At 31.4% G+C, this 16,336-nt stretch overlaps 2 protein-coding genes and 1 non-coding gene across 3 annotated transcripts; all 3 read right to left on the bottom strand.

Moving 5' to 3' along the window:
* Window positions 1-1,799: 1,799 nt before the first annotated feature.
* LOC144559486 (uncharacterized) lies at window positions 1,800-3,121 on the bottom strand. The gene is made up of 2 exons (XM_078308509.1): window positions 2,548-3,121; window positions 1,800-2,207 (listed from the first exon to the last, which is right to left on the bottom strand). The coding sequence occupies exons 1-2, from the start codon at window positions 3,065-3,067 to the stop codon at window positions 1,852-1,854; spliced, it is 876 nt and encodes a 291-aa protein (XP_078164635.1). The 5' UTR covers window positions 3,068-3,121; the 3' UTR covers window positions 1,800-1,851.
* Window positions 3,122-4,011: 890 nt separating this feature from the next.
* TRNAA-AGC (transfer RNA alanine (anticodon AGC)) lies at window positions 4,012-4,084 on the bottom strand. The gene has a single exon. It is a non-coding gene; the product is annotated as a tRNA-Ala (tRNA).
* Window positions 4,085-9,642: 5,558 nt separating this feature from the next.
* Window positions 9,643-12,897, bottom strand: LOC144559443 (protein HEADING DATE 3A-like). Its single transcript, XM_078308466.1, has 4 exons — window positions 12,622-12,897; window positions 11,638-11,699; window positions 11,151-11,191; window positions 9,643-10,470 (listed from the first exon to the last, which is right to left on the bottom strand). Exons 1-4 carry the CDS (start codon window positions 12,811-12,813, stop codon window positions 10,244-10,246), a joined length of 522 nt encoding a protein of 173 aa, XP_078164592.1. The 5' UTR covers window positions 12,814-12,897; the 3' UTR covers window positions 9,643-10,243.
* Window positions 12,898-16,336: the final 3,439 nt, after the last annotated feature.

Here is a 16,336-nt window from a genome sequence, read left to right as displayed (position 1 = left end):
TAAATACCCAGTGTAACAACTCAGCAAATAATATACATAATTTTCTCTCAATTCTACTATCTCAGAATCACTGAAAAACATCATAAACAGACAATAATTCAGGATGGCATAGGGGTACTGTTAAAAAATATGCTCTTTTTTTTCATGATCTATAGTTTGTAGAAGTAGATAGCAGGGAGGTTTAGTTATTGATTAATTTGAATCTTATGAATATTTCCCTGTGTGGTTCAGATTTGTAAATAGTATTGTTGTACATGTTTGGTAAACTTTAATATCATCTCAAAATGGTATTCAATTAGGGGTGTCAATGGCACCATTTTATCCGTTTACTCGATCCGTACTATATCCGATAAGACGGATACATGTAAGATTTATTTTTCGTAAATTTACTGGGTACGGATATGGATAAAGATTTTAAAAAAAATTAAAATTAGGATTTTATTGTGGTAAGTTTTGACGAAAAGGATAATATAGTAAAAAAAAAAAAAATGAAGTTTTGACTCCAAATGGAATTTGTTAATCATAGGGACATGTCATGTGGTTCATACAATTTGGAGTTGGATTGCATCGATCATCAAATGGGTTTTAATATGATTGTCTCACATTATCTGATTTGTATTGATGCTCAAATTCCTCTTTAAAAAAATATCTTTATTTAATTTGAGTAATTTGATTAGAAATAAATAATGTTTGATTGAAGAGTTCTTCTGTAATTTTTTTAAAATATATTTGCTTTAAGAATGTTTCTGGTTTGATTTTTTTGCTAATTATTTTTGAATCACTTTTAAATAAAAGTAGTTAATTTGAACTGTTCAACGTAATCTTCATATTAAAATGTGTTTGGAAACCAAATGTTACATTATTAGCATTTTCAGAATAGTCGATGAGAACTATTAGCACTCGTCGTATTTTTATTTTCTATTATATATTTCTTAGACTATGGTAATAATAAGAACTTGCAGTAAATTTAATTAACTGTGAAATATTCACTGTAAATATTTTTTATGATTATTTTCTGAGTGCTTTTCCTTTTATGTGAATATTTTTTACGATTTTGACTGGAAATATTTTTTACGATTTTGTTTGATGTGCTAGATTGGGCCTTGGATATTGAATTTGACGGTCCAAAATGGATATTCTCTTGAAAAAAAAAGTGGAAAAATAGGAAAAGTTTAGAAAATATAGAAACTATATTATGATTACAAAATTTAAAAAGTCATATGATTGGTGTGGTGCAATTAATTAATTACAATTTTTAATTTTCTCCTTTTCAACGTTTTCACATTTTATAGTTTATACAAATTTTAAGCAAACTAAAAAGGTAAATAGAGCAATAAAAAATATATACTAGGCACATATCATGTGTTTGGCATATGCACATATCATGTGTTTGGCATATGCACTTGGCACGTGTTGTGTTGTGCCAGATTTTTGCATGAACATGTTGAAACATATTGAGATGTACAATTCATTAATTGCATTGCGTAAGCAATATGTTCCAACAAATGCATTAAAAATTCATGTTCATTTTCAAGAATATCTCACCTGGCACTGGCATATTAATGAAAAATGCTCCTCTCCATATATTTCTTGAACAAGCATAGAACAAAGCAATAATAGGAAAAAAAAAATGGAAAAATTATTTTCAAATTGCACCAAATATTGTTCCTAAAATAGCAAAACCAGGTACTATTTCTCACATATTGAACTATCATTTAAACAAATAAACAAATTTCAAATAACTCCAATGGAAAAAGTAATTCCATCTTAGTCTGTCAATTTTGCCAGTTCATCATGACCAAGTTTGAATGAAACTTTGCCAGTTCATCATGACCAAAATATAACCAAACATCAAACTGAGGTACCAAGATCATCACCAAAATCAGAGATATAGCATCTGACTGCATCTCTCAGGTCCTCAAACAATCCAGCCAACTCGAAAAATCTCGACACCTTCCTTAGCTCCGCATCCCCCAAATTGTCCACAAATGGTTTTACTGGTATAGCATTGTCTGGTTGCAATGCATATGCATTCGGATTGTCATCTAGGATAACCACCTGATCCAGACCCCTTCCTGTCAAAGCCAAATCCTTCACAAACCGACCTGGTTCTGTCTCTCGACATGAGTCCCTATACAAACGATGCTTGATTATTTCTCCGGTTGGGTCTAGGTTGTCTAGCACTTGTGATGCATAGGACTCCAAACCTGAATTGATTTAATTAGATATTACAGTTTTATCTTGAACTTGAAAACACAAAACTTGTCATAATTTAGGACCAAAGGTACCCCATATTTTTACTCAAATGTCAAAATGCTGTCAGCTATTGTGGTCTGAATTTGAATTCCAGGCCATACACAAAACAAAAAACATGCTATTTTATAAAGGTAGTTAGAAACTAAATCAAACAATTGAAGGTAGAGAACTTCAAACAATACTGGTAATTTAAATTTTAAACCAGGCCGAAACCGAAACACGTTAACTACCATTGCTCAGATAAGCAAATATAGTAATAAATTAATTCATCAAATAAACAAAAGCAATTACCAGCAGTAAATACAACAACTTCAAAAGAGGCACCAGCTGCAGCACGAAGCAATTCATCGATTCCCGGTCGCTTGAGCACGTAAAACGGTATAACCCTTCCCCCAATTATTGGGTACACCATGAAATCATACTTCTCAGGAGGCGGATCCGTTTTCGAGTGCACTAATGTCTCATCCAAATCCAAAAACAAAGTCTTCTTACAAGTCGGTGGCAAGCTCAGGTTAGGAGGCGCGATCCATTTTGCTACAGGAACTGGTGGAGAAGGGGAACTTGAAGGGTTTTTGAGGCGGTGAAACCCTCCACGCTGTTTTTTAACAATAAGGTGTGAGAAGAGCTTGACGAGGCGGCGACGGCACGATCTGATTGAGGCATTGATGGACGAGCAGCCGGCAGTGGCTAAGGAGTTAAGAGGCGAGGAGGTTTTCTTCCGGTGGAGGTGGTGCGGCCTGACGGATTTTGGCTTTGATTTGGGGGATGGTGAGGGTTTGGTTGCGCATTTAGTTGGGGTTTTAGAAACCATTTTGAAGAAAGAGAGAAATTGAAACGGTGAAAGAGGGAAGAAGAGAAGTTTTGACTGTTTGAGATGTGCTGTGTTGGTTATTGATGGGAGGATCTAAGCCTCCGGCTCATGGTGCGCCGAGAGTTATGAAAATGTTTGGGACTGTGGGACCCGTGTTTGGAAGGTGCCAGGTTGGATATATTAAATGGTAAATAGTTTCCAAACGGTCATGAAAATTAGGAAATTGGAATTCGAAATTATTCCACTTACAACGGTCGGAAAAACAAAAGAAGATTATCTGTGGTCAATTTGTATAGATAGTGTGTATGGATACACTGTATCGAACTATTCACTTAAGCTCCTTTTCTTCATAGTCACAAGATTCGCGAATTAAACTAAATAATTCGTTTTTTTTTTGTGATGCCGAACCGAACGCTGAATTATTTGGTTAACCGAATTCAACCCGAATAATTCACGAATTTTACAAACTTTTCCCAAATTTTACGAATTATTTGCGAATTTTTTTCATAACAATATTTTTTGTTTGTTTTTGTTATCTTGCAGGACTGAGATATCTGATCTGGATAATTCTGAATCATCTCCAAATTATACCTGAATTATTTCTGAATCACGAATTTTTGAACTCGTCAAACCGAACATAAATAATTCATTTGTCACTGTACTTTTCTGGAGAGAAGGACCCCCTCTTAATTTTATTATTTTATTTTATGTTATGGATAATGAAATGGAGAACTCAATGGTATTTGCACTATTCAGATCCGAATCTAAATCATTTGAACACGAATCAAAATTAATTTAGACGAGAAAAAAGTTTGCACCGGGGCTCGCCACATGGTTCCAAGTTCCGTAAAGCAGTAGTAGAACAAATATAAATACCCCGTGTCTTTTTATTTTTTCTCAATAGGGAATCTGATAAGTTGCAGACTATATAAAAAAACAAGAAATGGAGATGCGGGGTATCGATCCCCGTACCTCTCGCATGCTAAGCGAGCGCTCTACCATCTGAGCTACATCCCCTTTTGGTTTCAATTATTTTATCTTAATATAGAGAATAATCCAATAACATAGAGTAGTGTCTAACTCTGTCTGTGCTACGGAGCTACTGCTCAGATTGCATGTTTTCTCAAGTCATCTGATTGATTATAATATTTTTGTCTTTGTGAAAATAATATGTTAGTAAAACTAGTACAAGTCAAGTTTGTCAAAAATGATTTTTCAGTTTAATTTCAAAAACAGTTCAAACTGTAGATTTTGATCTAGTTGAGATGCTATGAGGTTTGGAACCTTTTTTTGTTCTGATGTTTGTTTGCCATGCGATCAAGGAGTTTCTGTTAAAAGATAAATGCATCAAAAAATTATTTTTCAACAATTAATTTTACTTGAACTATATCTAGCTTAATTAATTAACGCAATGTTTTTCATATGAGAAATCATAAATTTCAAAATCTAAGTACTTGTTTGGATTTATGAGAAATGGAAGAGCTTGACCCATCCTTTCACAAAAAAAAAGCCCGTGATCTTAAATAAATTTGAAAATTAAAAATTTAGAACACAAATGCTCATCAATTAAATGTACACTAACAATTAGAATTCATATTTCAAGCCGATAGACAATTAGAATTCCTCTCTCCTCTCTGAATTTTCTCCATTATTTTAAAGAAAAAATTAGTTTTTTGTCACCTCAGAATTAGAAATCATTCTAATGCCACTCTAAACTTAGTTAATTTTTAATTTTACTACTCCAAATATTTAATTACTAAAATACCCTCTGCTCTCTCGCTCTCTACTCAGAATTGTTGTTCCTTTTCTCCCTCCATAGGTTTCGTTTTGTCAGCGACTAGAGAGAGATACCAGTTGGTCCCACCGGCCAGTACATAACGCCACCACCTTCTCTCGCACAGTAACCACCGATTTGTTTAAAATCAGGTTCGAGTATAGAACTCAGAACTGCGCTTATGTACATGCTGATTACGGCAGAACATTCATGCACTTCATGTGTTTGTAGAAATGCCTAGCTGAAGATATTGGTTAGTTTCCTTGCTTTCCTTCTTTTGAATCCCTATATATTTCATGCCTATTTTACATTTTTGTGTAAAACAGATAGTTATATAAAGGCTAAAAGATAGAAGTAGAAAGATGCTTCCGTATGTGAATACGCTTGGATTCATAGAGTCTCATGCACCGCTTCTCCAGTAGTTGCGCTTTCTCTGTTCCCAGCCTGTCTCCAATTCTAAGCTATTTGTTGCTGGTATTGCTTTACCAGCTTGATAGTATTTGCTCAAAAGATTAAATAGCAGAGTTTGAATACAGAGAGAGGAGAGAAAGAGGATGCTAGATGGCGAGAGAGAGAGCAGAGGGCATTTTAGTCATTAAATATTTAAAGTGACAAATTTAAAATAGAATTTTATGTGGCAGCAACCGTGCAAACCCATGTGTAACGAGTAAGGAACATAGACAAGATCAAATTAAAAAAATTCCCGTAGTTTACCCAAAAAAATATCACAGGCGAACACGTGACTGCCTTGGTGGGTCCCACATGTTTTTGTGCAATCCAATTGAAAGGTGAGACGACTCTGAATCCTTCTGGAGTTCTAACCTCTGAGATATCTCAACTTTTGCGTGACCGACGTGTCCGGTGCCCATTCGGGGGTGATGTATGCGGTCAGCATTATGCCTGCTTTGATTACTACAGTATGAGAAATCTCTTCTTTGGTTGATTAAAAGCATGTAATATGGTTGGCATCAGTAATGAAGAATCTTTCTTTATTTTTTTATTCCATATTTATACAAAATACAATTCTTATCATGACTCATGAACTAATGTCAATTCTTTCTATTTATTGATACAAAGAAGGGCGAAAATTAAGCTTTGTTTCAGAAATCTCATTATTAAAATATGAGGAATTAACATTACTTATATTTTATTATCTATAATTGAATTAAATTAATAGTTTTATGTTTTTCATTTCGTTTTGTTAAGTATAATTTTTTTCTATATTTTTTCCTTCTGAATTTGAGGTGTGAACTATTTGTCTATCTAATGATGAGAAATAGATATGAAGGAGACAAGTAGCTTTATCCAATGTTGTAAAAAACGGTCTTAACGGCCGTTTAATCGTTAACGGCGGTCAAACCGTTATAAATACACTTAACGGATGCATGTTTGAGAATGAAAACGATTAATCGGCCATTTTACCGTTTAATCATCCATTTAATCATCTGTTTATTCCCGTTTATTTCTATTTATTCTAGTAAATATTTATTTTTCACATTGACTTTTTTTTTTCTCTATGATAGTGTGTGATAATAAGTTTTATAAATTATGTTTTGTAGTTTTATTTGTGCTTGGACATACATCCAATATTTTTTTTATATGTTTTTCCTTCTTGCTTACTTTGAAATTGATTAATTCTTCTGTTATTTATATACCATATATTTTCCTTACTTACAGATGTAATTTTTTCAATTAGAACAATATGTTCATTTATGAAACTAAGTTGCTATCATAAACTAAATTTAGTGATTTTATGTTGAAATGTTTTATTTCTTTCAAATAATATGTTATTAGTATTTGAAATGCTTAATTCTTGAATTTATTTTTCATTAAATAAATGTGTTACCTACACATGAAAATTTTTATGCGTTAATTAAGAAAATATAAACATAATGTCATGTTATAATAATGGAACTAAGTTAAATTAAGTTTATTTGATAATTTAATGAGTTAAATAAATTATTTTTAATAAATTATGATATATATCAGTGTTCTAAATAGCGCTCTATAGCGTTTTTGGACCATAAACGCTAAGCTATGGCATAATAACGCGCTATTTGAGCTACGGGCGCTATAGTGGTCCACTATAGCGCATAGCGTGTAGCGCAAATAGCGCCCGCTGTGCAACATGAGCTGTTTTGTTTTTTCAATTTATATGAGCTTTAAATAAAGGCTGAGATTGGATTTTAACCGTGATTTTTTTTTTTGCAATTGACGTACTAAGTTTTATATTAAAATATTAAATATTTAATGAGAGATGCAACAAACGAAATCAAAATAAGGAAGTTACGGCGAGCTATGCAACATGAGCTGTTTTTTTTTTCTTTTCAATTTATATGGACTTTAAATAAAGGCTTAGATTGAATATATTAAGATATTTCTTGAAGTAACAAAATGATACTTACTATATAGTAGTTTGAATATTTTGAATAGATTAAGATAATTAATTATGCCGTGATGTCTAAGTTATTTTGAAATTTAAATAGAAAAAGATAGATTATGTCATGATGCTGAATATATTTTGAATAGAAAAAGATCGATAGTTTATGATATTAGTATTACTATGGATATTTTGAGTCGCAATTTGGACTTTGTATTGGTTCAATATGAATATTATAATTTTTTAATCAATTTGATATTATTTATTGTTCTATGAGACTTAGATAATGTTGATATTTAGTACAAATATATGATATAATTTTTATAAAAATAAAAAAATGCTATGTAGCATAGCTTTCGCTATTCGCTATAGCTTTTTTTGTATGCTTCCCGCTATGACGCGATAGATGCTATTTAGAACCTTGATATATATACATAAATTTAATAAAAATGTTAAATCATCCGTATAATTCCGATTAATCAGCCACATACCAATTAATCGCTTGGCAGTACCCCGTTCGTCCGACGACCGCATACCACTATTTACAACACTGTCTTTATCATGCTACCTCCTAATGAATGGAAAATATATATGAATATATAATGAGAAATAGATATGAAGGAGACAAGTATGATGCTATTGATGCTACTTTTATGGCTGATCCATCTATTATTGATTTGAGTTCTTATTTTGTTAGTGTCTCTACTTCTCGTTTTATTGTTAGGGATGATTAGTATGTATTGCTCTGTGATTTGTTTGTACTTTGTATTGTGGTTATTTTGTCTTAGTATTCTTATTACTTAGTTATCTTGGCAATATATATGTTTTGCCTTGTATGTTTTATTATATTAATTTTAGATATTCTTTTGGTGCTTCACATCTTGAAATTTTTTTATCACTTTTAGTTTTATCAATTTTATATGAATTATTTTATTTCTAATGAAACAGATGGATTGTCACTTTTATAAAAAAAAAAAAAAAGTAACTTTGTGACTTGTTGTAAACCAATGGAGAATATATGAAATCCAATCTAAATTTCATATGACTTGTTGGTTTTCGAAAGAAGAATATTGGTGACATATACACAAACTTTATCCAATGATATATGACTTGTTGGTTTCCGAAAGAAGAATATTGGTGACATACACAAACTTTATCCAATGATAGGAGGACTAGCTAACATTTCACCACCAAGTGATTTTTCTCATGTGTTTCACATGGCAAGAAATAACTTTTTTATTATTTCATTTTAAATTCCTCTGTTTTCATGACAGATGTCAGCAGTGAATTACCAGTGTTGTAAGTAAAGGTATGCGGTCATCGAACTGACAAGATACTGTCAAACGATTAATTAAAAATAATCGAGAATAATCAGTCATAATTCGAAAATAATCGTTCAATTAGTCGAGAAAATTTATAATAGTTTTGATCACCGCCAACAACTAATCAACTGATTAATCAACCTAGCTAACCGCAAGTTTTCTGTACTGCTGTATACAAAACATAACTAGTATACTATTGATTCCAATAATTTGGTTCCGTCACTTCCATGCAATAAGATGCTCCATATATATCTGGAGCCGAACAACCATTGGTAGATATATTCATTAAAAATTTCTTCAATATATGTTGTTTTCCACGTTTAATGGTCCACCGTAAGCTAGGCGATCGATTTTTTTTTCAAAAAAACATCACAAAATTATGAAAAGTAGGTATATATATGGCCGGTTTACCTTATTGTATATGATATATACACAAAATTTAGAATTTGATGATGCTTTTTTTTTTTTAAAAAAAAAAACTAGGAGAGCCATAACCTTTTTTTTTTATAGAAGTTGTTAGTTTTACCTAATTTTGTTATATACAGCATCAATTTAAGCATTGATGCATGCATATTTATCGTGTGTGGGCAGTCACACAAGAATATGAAGATATTCTCGAGGACAAAAAAATAACTATTGTTGAGATAAGCGACAAAAATTATTATTTTGAATGTATCACTATTACCGATAAAAATATTCACTAGCACTTTTATCCTCACAGATACTCACAAATTCTTGTAGTATACACCTAACCTCTCCACCATAGATATTTTCAAATGTAAACATTTTAACAACACAATTTTCTTACTTAGAACGATTTTAAAGTTATGAATTGCTATATTATTGACGAATTCGTTTGACGACGATATTCAGCAATTAGTTAAATAACTAACTTTAATTACTTAATATTTAATTAGTTAATTGTTAATAATTAATGAAATATTATATTAACCAGACAAATTCTTAGGTAAATATATAGCGGGTGGACAGGTATGACGTGGAGGCATGATTTTTTCGTGAACAAATAAAAATATTCTTCTAAAGACAGTGAAAAATAAAATAAAATAAAATAAAATAGGGAAGATAAAAATCAATAAAAAAAAATACATCCAAAATAAGTCACATATTAATGGCATTGATTATTCATTATACACACACACACATATGGTCTATGATGAGTTGTGAAGTAATTATCTTATTTTACTTCACACTCATATCTCCAATTGCAAAGACCAAATAGTCGATTCAAACTGCTAAACATGATATTCATATTGAAATGTGCTTGGAGATCAAATTTTATATTTTTTTTTGAAAAAAAATTACTAATTTTTTTAAATAGGTAGAAAACCGTTGTTTTTGAATGGATTATGGACCATAAAAAACAGTGATTTTGAAATATTATAAAAAATTAGTAAATAATTTTCAAAAAAATGTAAAATTCAGTCTCCTAGCACATTTCAATATGGAGATTATGTTGAGCAGTTCAGATCATCTCTTTGAAGTTCCAATATAGTAAATATGAGTGTGAAGTAAAACAAGTCTCTTACTTCACAACTTACCATAGCCCAACTCTCTCTATATATATATATTATAGTGGAATGCTCTCCTTAAACTAGTTAGCTTAAAGCATAAACATAATATAATAGCATATAGCCATGTGATCACACTTAATTAAGCTTGATTGCTAGCTATATATTAATTTAACTCAGCCTTCTTCCACCAGTGCCTCCTTCCCTCTGACAATTAAAGAAAGCAGCTGCCACTGGGGCACCCAAGTTGTGGTGCAATGCGAAATCCTTAGTGTTGAATCTGGAACGCACCGGCGGCGCACTCACCGTCTGCCTTCCAATTTGTTGGAACAACGCAAAAACCATCCGATGGATGCCAAACTGTGGCTGAGGGCTCTCGTAGAACACAAGCTCTCGTCCTGTTAGATATGCAATACATAATTATTTTAAGTAACAGTTAAAGGTCAAGTCATCTAACTAGTTAATATCTATGAGGGATCTTAATTCATTCAGATTTCAATACATAATTATTACTCAGGAGTAACAATTATTTGTTAGAGTTTATGTCTAAGAGAAATTAACATATAGTGTTTTCTTTTTAATGAAACAGGTACAATATTTTATATCTTTATGAAGAACTTGATTTTGTATCCTAACAGAGTTCATAATTATGAAATTGGTCTATATTTAATTAATAACCCAACATTTCAAACTTGATTAAAATGCCGATCGACTTCTGTATGGAAGTTCTGACATTAATTGATCTGTTATTTTGTTAATGATATTAAAAGAATTGTTTTAATTAGCTAGCTAGTTTCATGTAATTACGTACAAGTAATTTTTTTTTTTACTTTAATATTGTCTATGCATTTGTATAAAGTTAAAATAGCATTATCATCAGTATATCTTTATCATGTTTTTATTCTCACAAAAAGGAGACCAGAAAGCGCAACATATCTGGAGAAAGTTTGTAATATTTTTAATTTTATTTTTTAATATAACCCATCATATATAACTTGGCAATTTGCACTTCGCTCATGATCATTTTATTTTATATTATTGTTTATTTTGCCTAACAATAAGTTGTATATATACTCACCAAAGCTTACATCAGTTGTGGCCGGAATATCTGTCACCAACCTACATAAAAGAAAAACTTTGTTAATATTCCTCAATATTCATATAATTCAAATTAAATACAGGTGTGACATATTTATTCTTAACAGTACACGTCAGAGGCGGATACGCGCGTATTGATTGAATGGGGTCAATTGACCTACATTTTTTTCTTAAATTTTTTTTATATGTATGTATGTATGGTTTTTTTTATATAATTTAGAATAAAATATCATTGATACTGTAAAATTGGCTCACATTCTGACTATGAAAATTTTGTATGTTGATTTTTATAATCTGAAAGTCTGGTTGACATAAAGCTAGCCAGGAATACGCACCATTCATTCATTCATATATAGATAACTTACGAAGCTACTCTTCATTTTTAAAACAGAGAAATTCTTGAGCACTATTTGATAACTCCATAAACCAGATGAAAAGAACAAATTATCAAGGAAGTAGTATTTTACCAGTGCAAGTATTCCTTTAAAGTGGGGTTGCTAGGGTTTGGAGCATCTGGATCGACCATGACCTAGGTTATAAAATTAGAGAAGCAAAAAAAAATAGATATTAATATATTAGAAAATAAGTGAGGTTGCTTGATATCAGTAATAAATAAATTAAGATTTAAATAGCAAAGAACAACACTATATATATATATATATATATATATATATATATATATATATATATATATATATATATATATATGAGTAATGCTACGCTACTTCGCGAATTAAAAGGGTTGTTTTAATTCGCGCTCATATCTCTAGTTTTGAAGGCCAAATATTCGATCCAAACGTTAGATGTTTAATCTATATTAAAATGTGATTGGAGACCAAATTTCACATTTTTTGGAATTTTTTTACTATTTATTAAGATGGTTTGAAAATTGCTGTTTTTATTGAAATTCTGCACCATTAAAAAACAGCGATTTTCAAACCATCTTAATAAATAGTAAAAATATTCCAAAAAATATAAAATTTGGTCTCCAAGCACATTTTAATATAGATTAAACATCTAACGGTTTGGATCGAATATTTGGCCTTCAAAACTAGAGATATGAGCGCGAATTAAAACAACCCTTTTAATTCACGAAGTAGCGTAGCATTACTCTATATATATATATATATATATATATATCTCTGGATGTTATCATTTCATATATAGCAAAGTCTGGTTATATGATATGAAGTAGAAAAGATGATAACCGAATATATTTCTTCATAAATTAGAATCACATAAACATGCCAAGTATATATAATAATTATCTTACAAATAAGAAAGAATATCATATGGTTTAAAAAACTGATAATTAATATCATTAGTGTATATCATTTGGAAACTCTATGCATGGCAACAGTACTGTAGTATGCTATAACTGCTAGTTGAAATAATTCATGCATGATAAATATATAAATAAATAAATAAATAAATGTTGGAGGTCAAATTACAAGTGTATAGAAGACACGAAGATCATTGCCACCAATCTCAACTGCTGGTTTGTTGACAGCAGCAGATGGCTTAAGATCGATGCCGGTGAACACTTGCCGGTTGTTGTACATTACCCTGAGGGATACTGATGGGTTAAACGAGGGTAGCACATCTCCTATTATCTGTCCGAACACCAAGGTATCCCTTGACATTAATTCTGTCTATATATATATATATGCGCTTTGTTGTTTTACTCAGCTTGCTACTGGTAACTGGTGTCTGGTGGTGATGGATGAAGCAATATTTGGAAAGGGAAGTGTGTATATATATAGAGATGAAGCCTCTTAAGTTATATTTTATAGGTGACTGTGGTTTACCATTAATTACTTGTACCATGTCATTTTATAGGTGACTGTGGTTTAACTCAATTGACTCATGATACTGTTTATAACTTATTCATTTTTATATTTTTTTTTTCTTCCTTACATAACATAATTAAAAAAAAAATACTTCAAAAGTGACTATATTTAAGTGATCAAAATGACCAAACGTATATCGTGATCATTCTCATAATTTTGATCACGACACAACACAAAATGTGAAAATTTAAATTGGTTACGACGCACAACGGCATGTTTTGAAAAAAAAAAAAAAATAGAGAGTATGTGTTTTTGAGCTTTTGAAAAAAGATGCAAACGGTGACGCGCTCTCCTCTCTTTCATTCAGCTCTCCTCCGACTATGTAAATCAGTTGCTGCTAGTGTTCAGAACTAATCATAATTTTTTAATCAGAAAATTGCTATATTAAATGTTAATAATATATGATTGGGTTGCAATTATAAGTATGCAAAAATATTGATTGAATTGACCCTAATTTTTCTGATCTGAGAATTGAAAATATACAAAATTAAATAAACTTGAACCCGATCGATTAGCTATATATTTTATTGTTCTAACTAGACAAAAATTATGAATATGTCCTAAGTGTCCTCTTGCTATATCCATATGCAATACACCGTCTTAACACGTCAAATCATAGTCACAAGATTCGCAAATTATATTCAAATAATTTGTTTTTTGGGTGATGCCGAACTGAACATCAAACTATTCGGTTGACCGAACTTTGACCGAATTAAACCCGAATAATTCGCAAATTTTACGATTTTTTTCCAAATTTTCCAAATTATTTACATTTTTTTCCTAGAACATTTTTTTTTGCTCTCTTGCATGACTGAGATTTCTAATCCGGATAATTCCAAATCATTTTTCAATTATACCCAAATTATTTCTGAATCATAAATTTTTAACCTTGCCGACCCGAACCAAATAATTCATTTATCACTATGCGTCAAATGGCTCAAATCACAATGTTACTAGTGACCACTGCACAAATTTAAGTTTCTAAATATAAAGTGATAAAATAATTATAATCAACCGATGGGAACTAGAGGTGTCAATGGCACCGTTTGATTGGTTTATCCGATCCGTCCTTAATTTGATAATAAGACGGATACGGGCCGGGTAAGATTTTTTTTTTTATATAAATTTGTTGGGTACGGATATATTTTTCGTTATCTAAACGGATAAGAATACGGGTAAAATCAATTTCGTACCCATTACTTGATCGAGTTATTATATATTAATAAGCACTGAGAAGAGTAATTTAATTAGTTTACTTATGTTTAGTATGATCAGATTTTTTTTTTTCAATAAAGTACTATACATGTGTGAAATGAATGTATATATTTTAATGTTTTATTTAATATATAATAGAAATAATTATTATATTAGTATCGTTATTTATTCACTACCGCTTCATTATATATCTAACAACTATTACTTTTTGATTAAAAAGGCCCAACGTGAAACATGCATACTAATAAAGGGTGGCAACGAGTTGGCAGTTTTATTAGTATGGGCAGAGTTTATTAGTATGCAGTTTTATTAGTATGCATGTTGCATGACTTTTCGAACTCTTGAATGAAAATGGGCCCAATTAAGGGTGGCAACGAGTTGGTTCGGTCCGAGCTAGGTTCTAGCTCAGCTTGTTAATTCTGGACCGAGCTACAGCCGAGCAAGCTGGATCTAGGACATCTGAGCTAAAACCTAAACTTGAACTCATGACAAACTAGCCCGAGCTAGCTCGCGAGCTGGCTCGCTGGGTTTGGCTGGATCTTGTTTTAAGAAGAAAATAAATTATATAAACTTTTTGGATCGAGATGAACCGAGCTAGACCGAGTTAGACAGTATAAAATGCACACAAATTCATACAAATTCACAAATTGATGCCTATAGGCACTTTTCGAGAGAGAAAAAACGCATTTATGACGGGACTCCATCGCAAAAAAGTACCGTCGCGAATAGAAAAAACAGGTTTATGACGGTACTCCGTTGCGAAAAGTCAATTTTTATCCTCGCAAAAAGTGCCTATCTTTTGTAGTGCTAGCCGAGTTAGCTTGCGAGCTAGAGAGTAAGTCAGGCCCCAGCTTAAACTTGTTAATTCTAAGCTTAGCTAATAGCGAGCTGGCTCGTTAACAACTCGGTTCAATAATGAGCGAGCAAGTCAGGTGTAAGTTACGATCGAACCACAAGCCATGAGCTTTTTTGCCACCCCTAGGCCCAGTCAAAATATAAAAATTAAAGTAAACGACATTAAAACTACGTTAGTTTACTACACATGTGATGCGTGGAATAACCCCTTTGTTTTTGTCTTGACCCTCTTATATTTGTAACTTTTTTGTAATTTTCTTGTGTAGTTGTGTGATTGCGGTACTTTTCTTTCACTGACTACTTGAGGAGTGATGTCAGCTAAATCGTCACAATCTGCACCTTCAATAGTATTTATCTTCATCTAATTCTATACTATTGTCTCTGTTTTGTTAATGTAAACAAAACATGTTATTATTTGTCTCTTGCACGTTGATGGAGAAGTAATTAATTTATTGAAAACTAAATTTATCTAAGTTTAGGAATTGAGTTGAATTTGGCAACTAGCTGATTTATATTTTTTTTACATTCAGACATAAAAAAATGATATTGATTAGTACATTCCTCTAATATCAGTGGCATATTTCTCCTACATAAAACAAAATAATTTTGTCTTTTAGTTATCCGAATTATATGATATCCGTATTCGTATCCGTTTAATATATGTATTCAGGACTATCCGTATTTGTATCCGTATCTGAAAAATTATAACGGATAAAGATACAATTTAATCACTATTCAATCTGTATCCGACCGTTTACACTCCTATCTTCAACTGCATCATCTGGATACCAACTAGCAAAAGAAAGGACATCCATATCCACTGGAAGCCATAAGGCTATGGAGTCAATCACTCTGTTTCATCTTCCATGTCCAGTAATCCGACAACTATAACGAATAAAGATAAGATACAAATAAGATAATTTACAGCGGATATAAATAAAGTACGAATAAAAACAATTTATAATGATTACGAATATGAAAATGCTTTCCCCCAACTGTTACCATACCAGTTGACACCCGTGTTGTGCATTGAAATTATGGGCCTTATCCAATAATATACTCGAAACAACTTGGGATGAAACATGCTCGGCCACTTTTGTAAAGGCAACTTTTTTCCTTTGTGGCCTAGAAAAATTGATGCATTTTGTTTTTATACCTTGTCTCTTGGTTTCTCAAGTCCATCAATAATATGCTGATCCAAAATATTAAGAGTAGAACTAGGTTGTTCTCAAGTTTATTAAATTTT

The sequence above is a fragment of the Carex rostrata genome, chromosome 9 (genome assembly GCF_964058835.1).
Source record: "Carex rostrata chromosome 9, lpCarRost1.2, whole genome shotgun sequence".
NCBI classification, from domain to species: domain Eukaryota; kingdom Viridiplantae; phylum Streptophyta; class Magnoliopsida; order Poales; family Cyperaceae; genus Carex; species Carex rostrata.
This window is presented reverse-complemented; position numbering and strand designations above follow the sequence as displayed.

Excerpts from the sequence above, each read along its gene's own strand:
- LOC144559486 (XM_078308509.1), bottom strand. The coding sequence starts at position 3,067 with ATGGTTTCTAAAACCCCAACTAAATGCGCAACCAAACCCTCACCATCC. Across the intron at positions 2,208-2,547 it reads AGTTGTTGTATTTACTGCTG|GTTTGGAGTCCTATGCATCA; the intron begins GTAATTGCTTTT and ends AAATCAATTCAG.
- LOC144559443 (XM_078308466.1), bottom strand. The coding sequence starts at position 12,813 with ATGTCAAGGGATACCTTGGTGTTCGGACAGATAATAGGAGATGTGCTA. Across the intron at positions 11,700-12,621 it reads TTCGTGTCTTCTATACACTT|GTCATGGTCGATCCAGATGC; the intron begins GTAATTTGACCT and ends TTTATAACCTAG. Across the intron at positions 10,471-11,150 it reads CACAACTGATGTAAGCTTTG|GACGAGAGCTTGTGTTCTAC; the intron begins GTGAGTATATAT and ends CATATCTAACAG.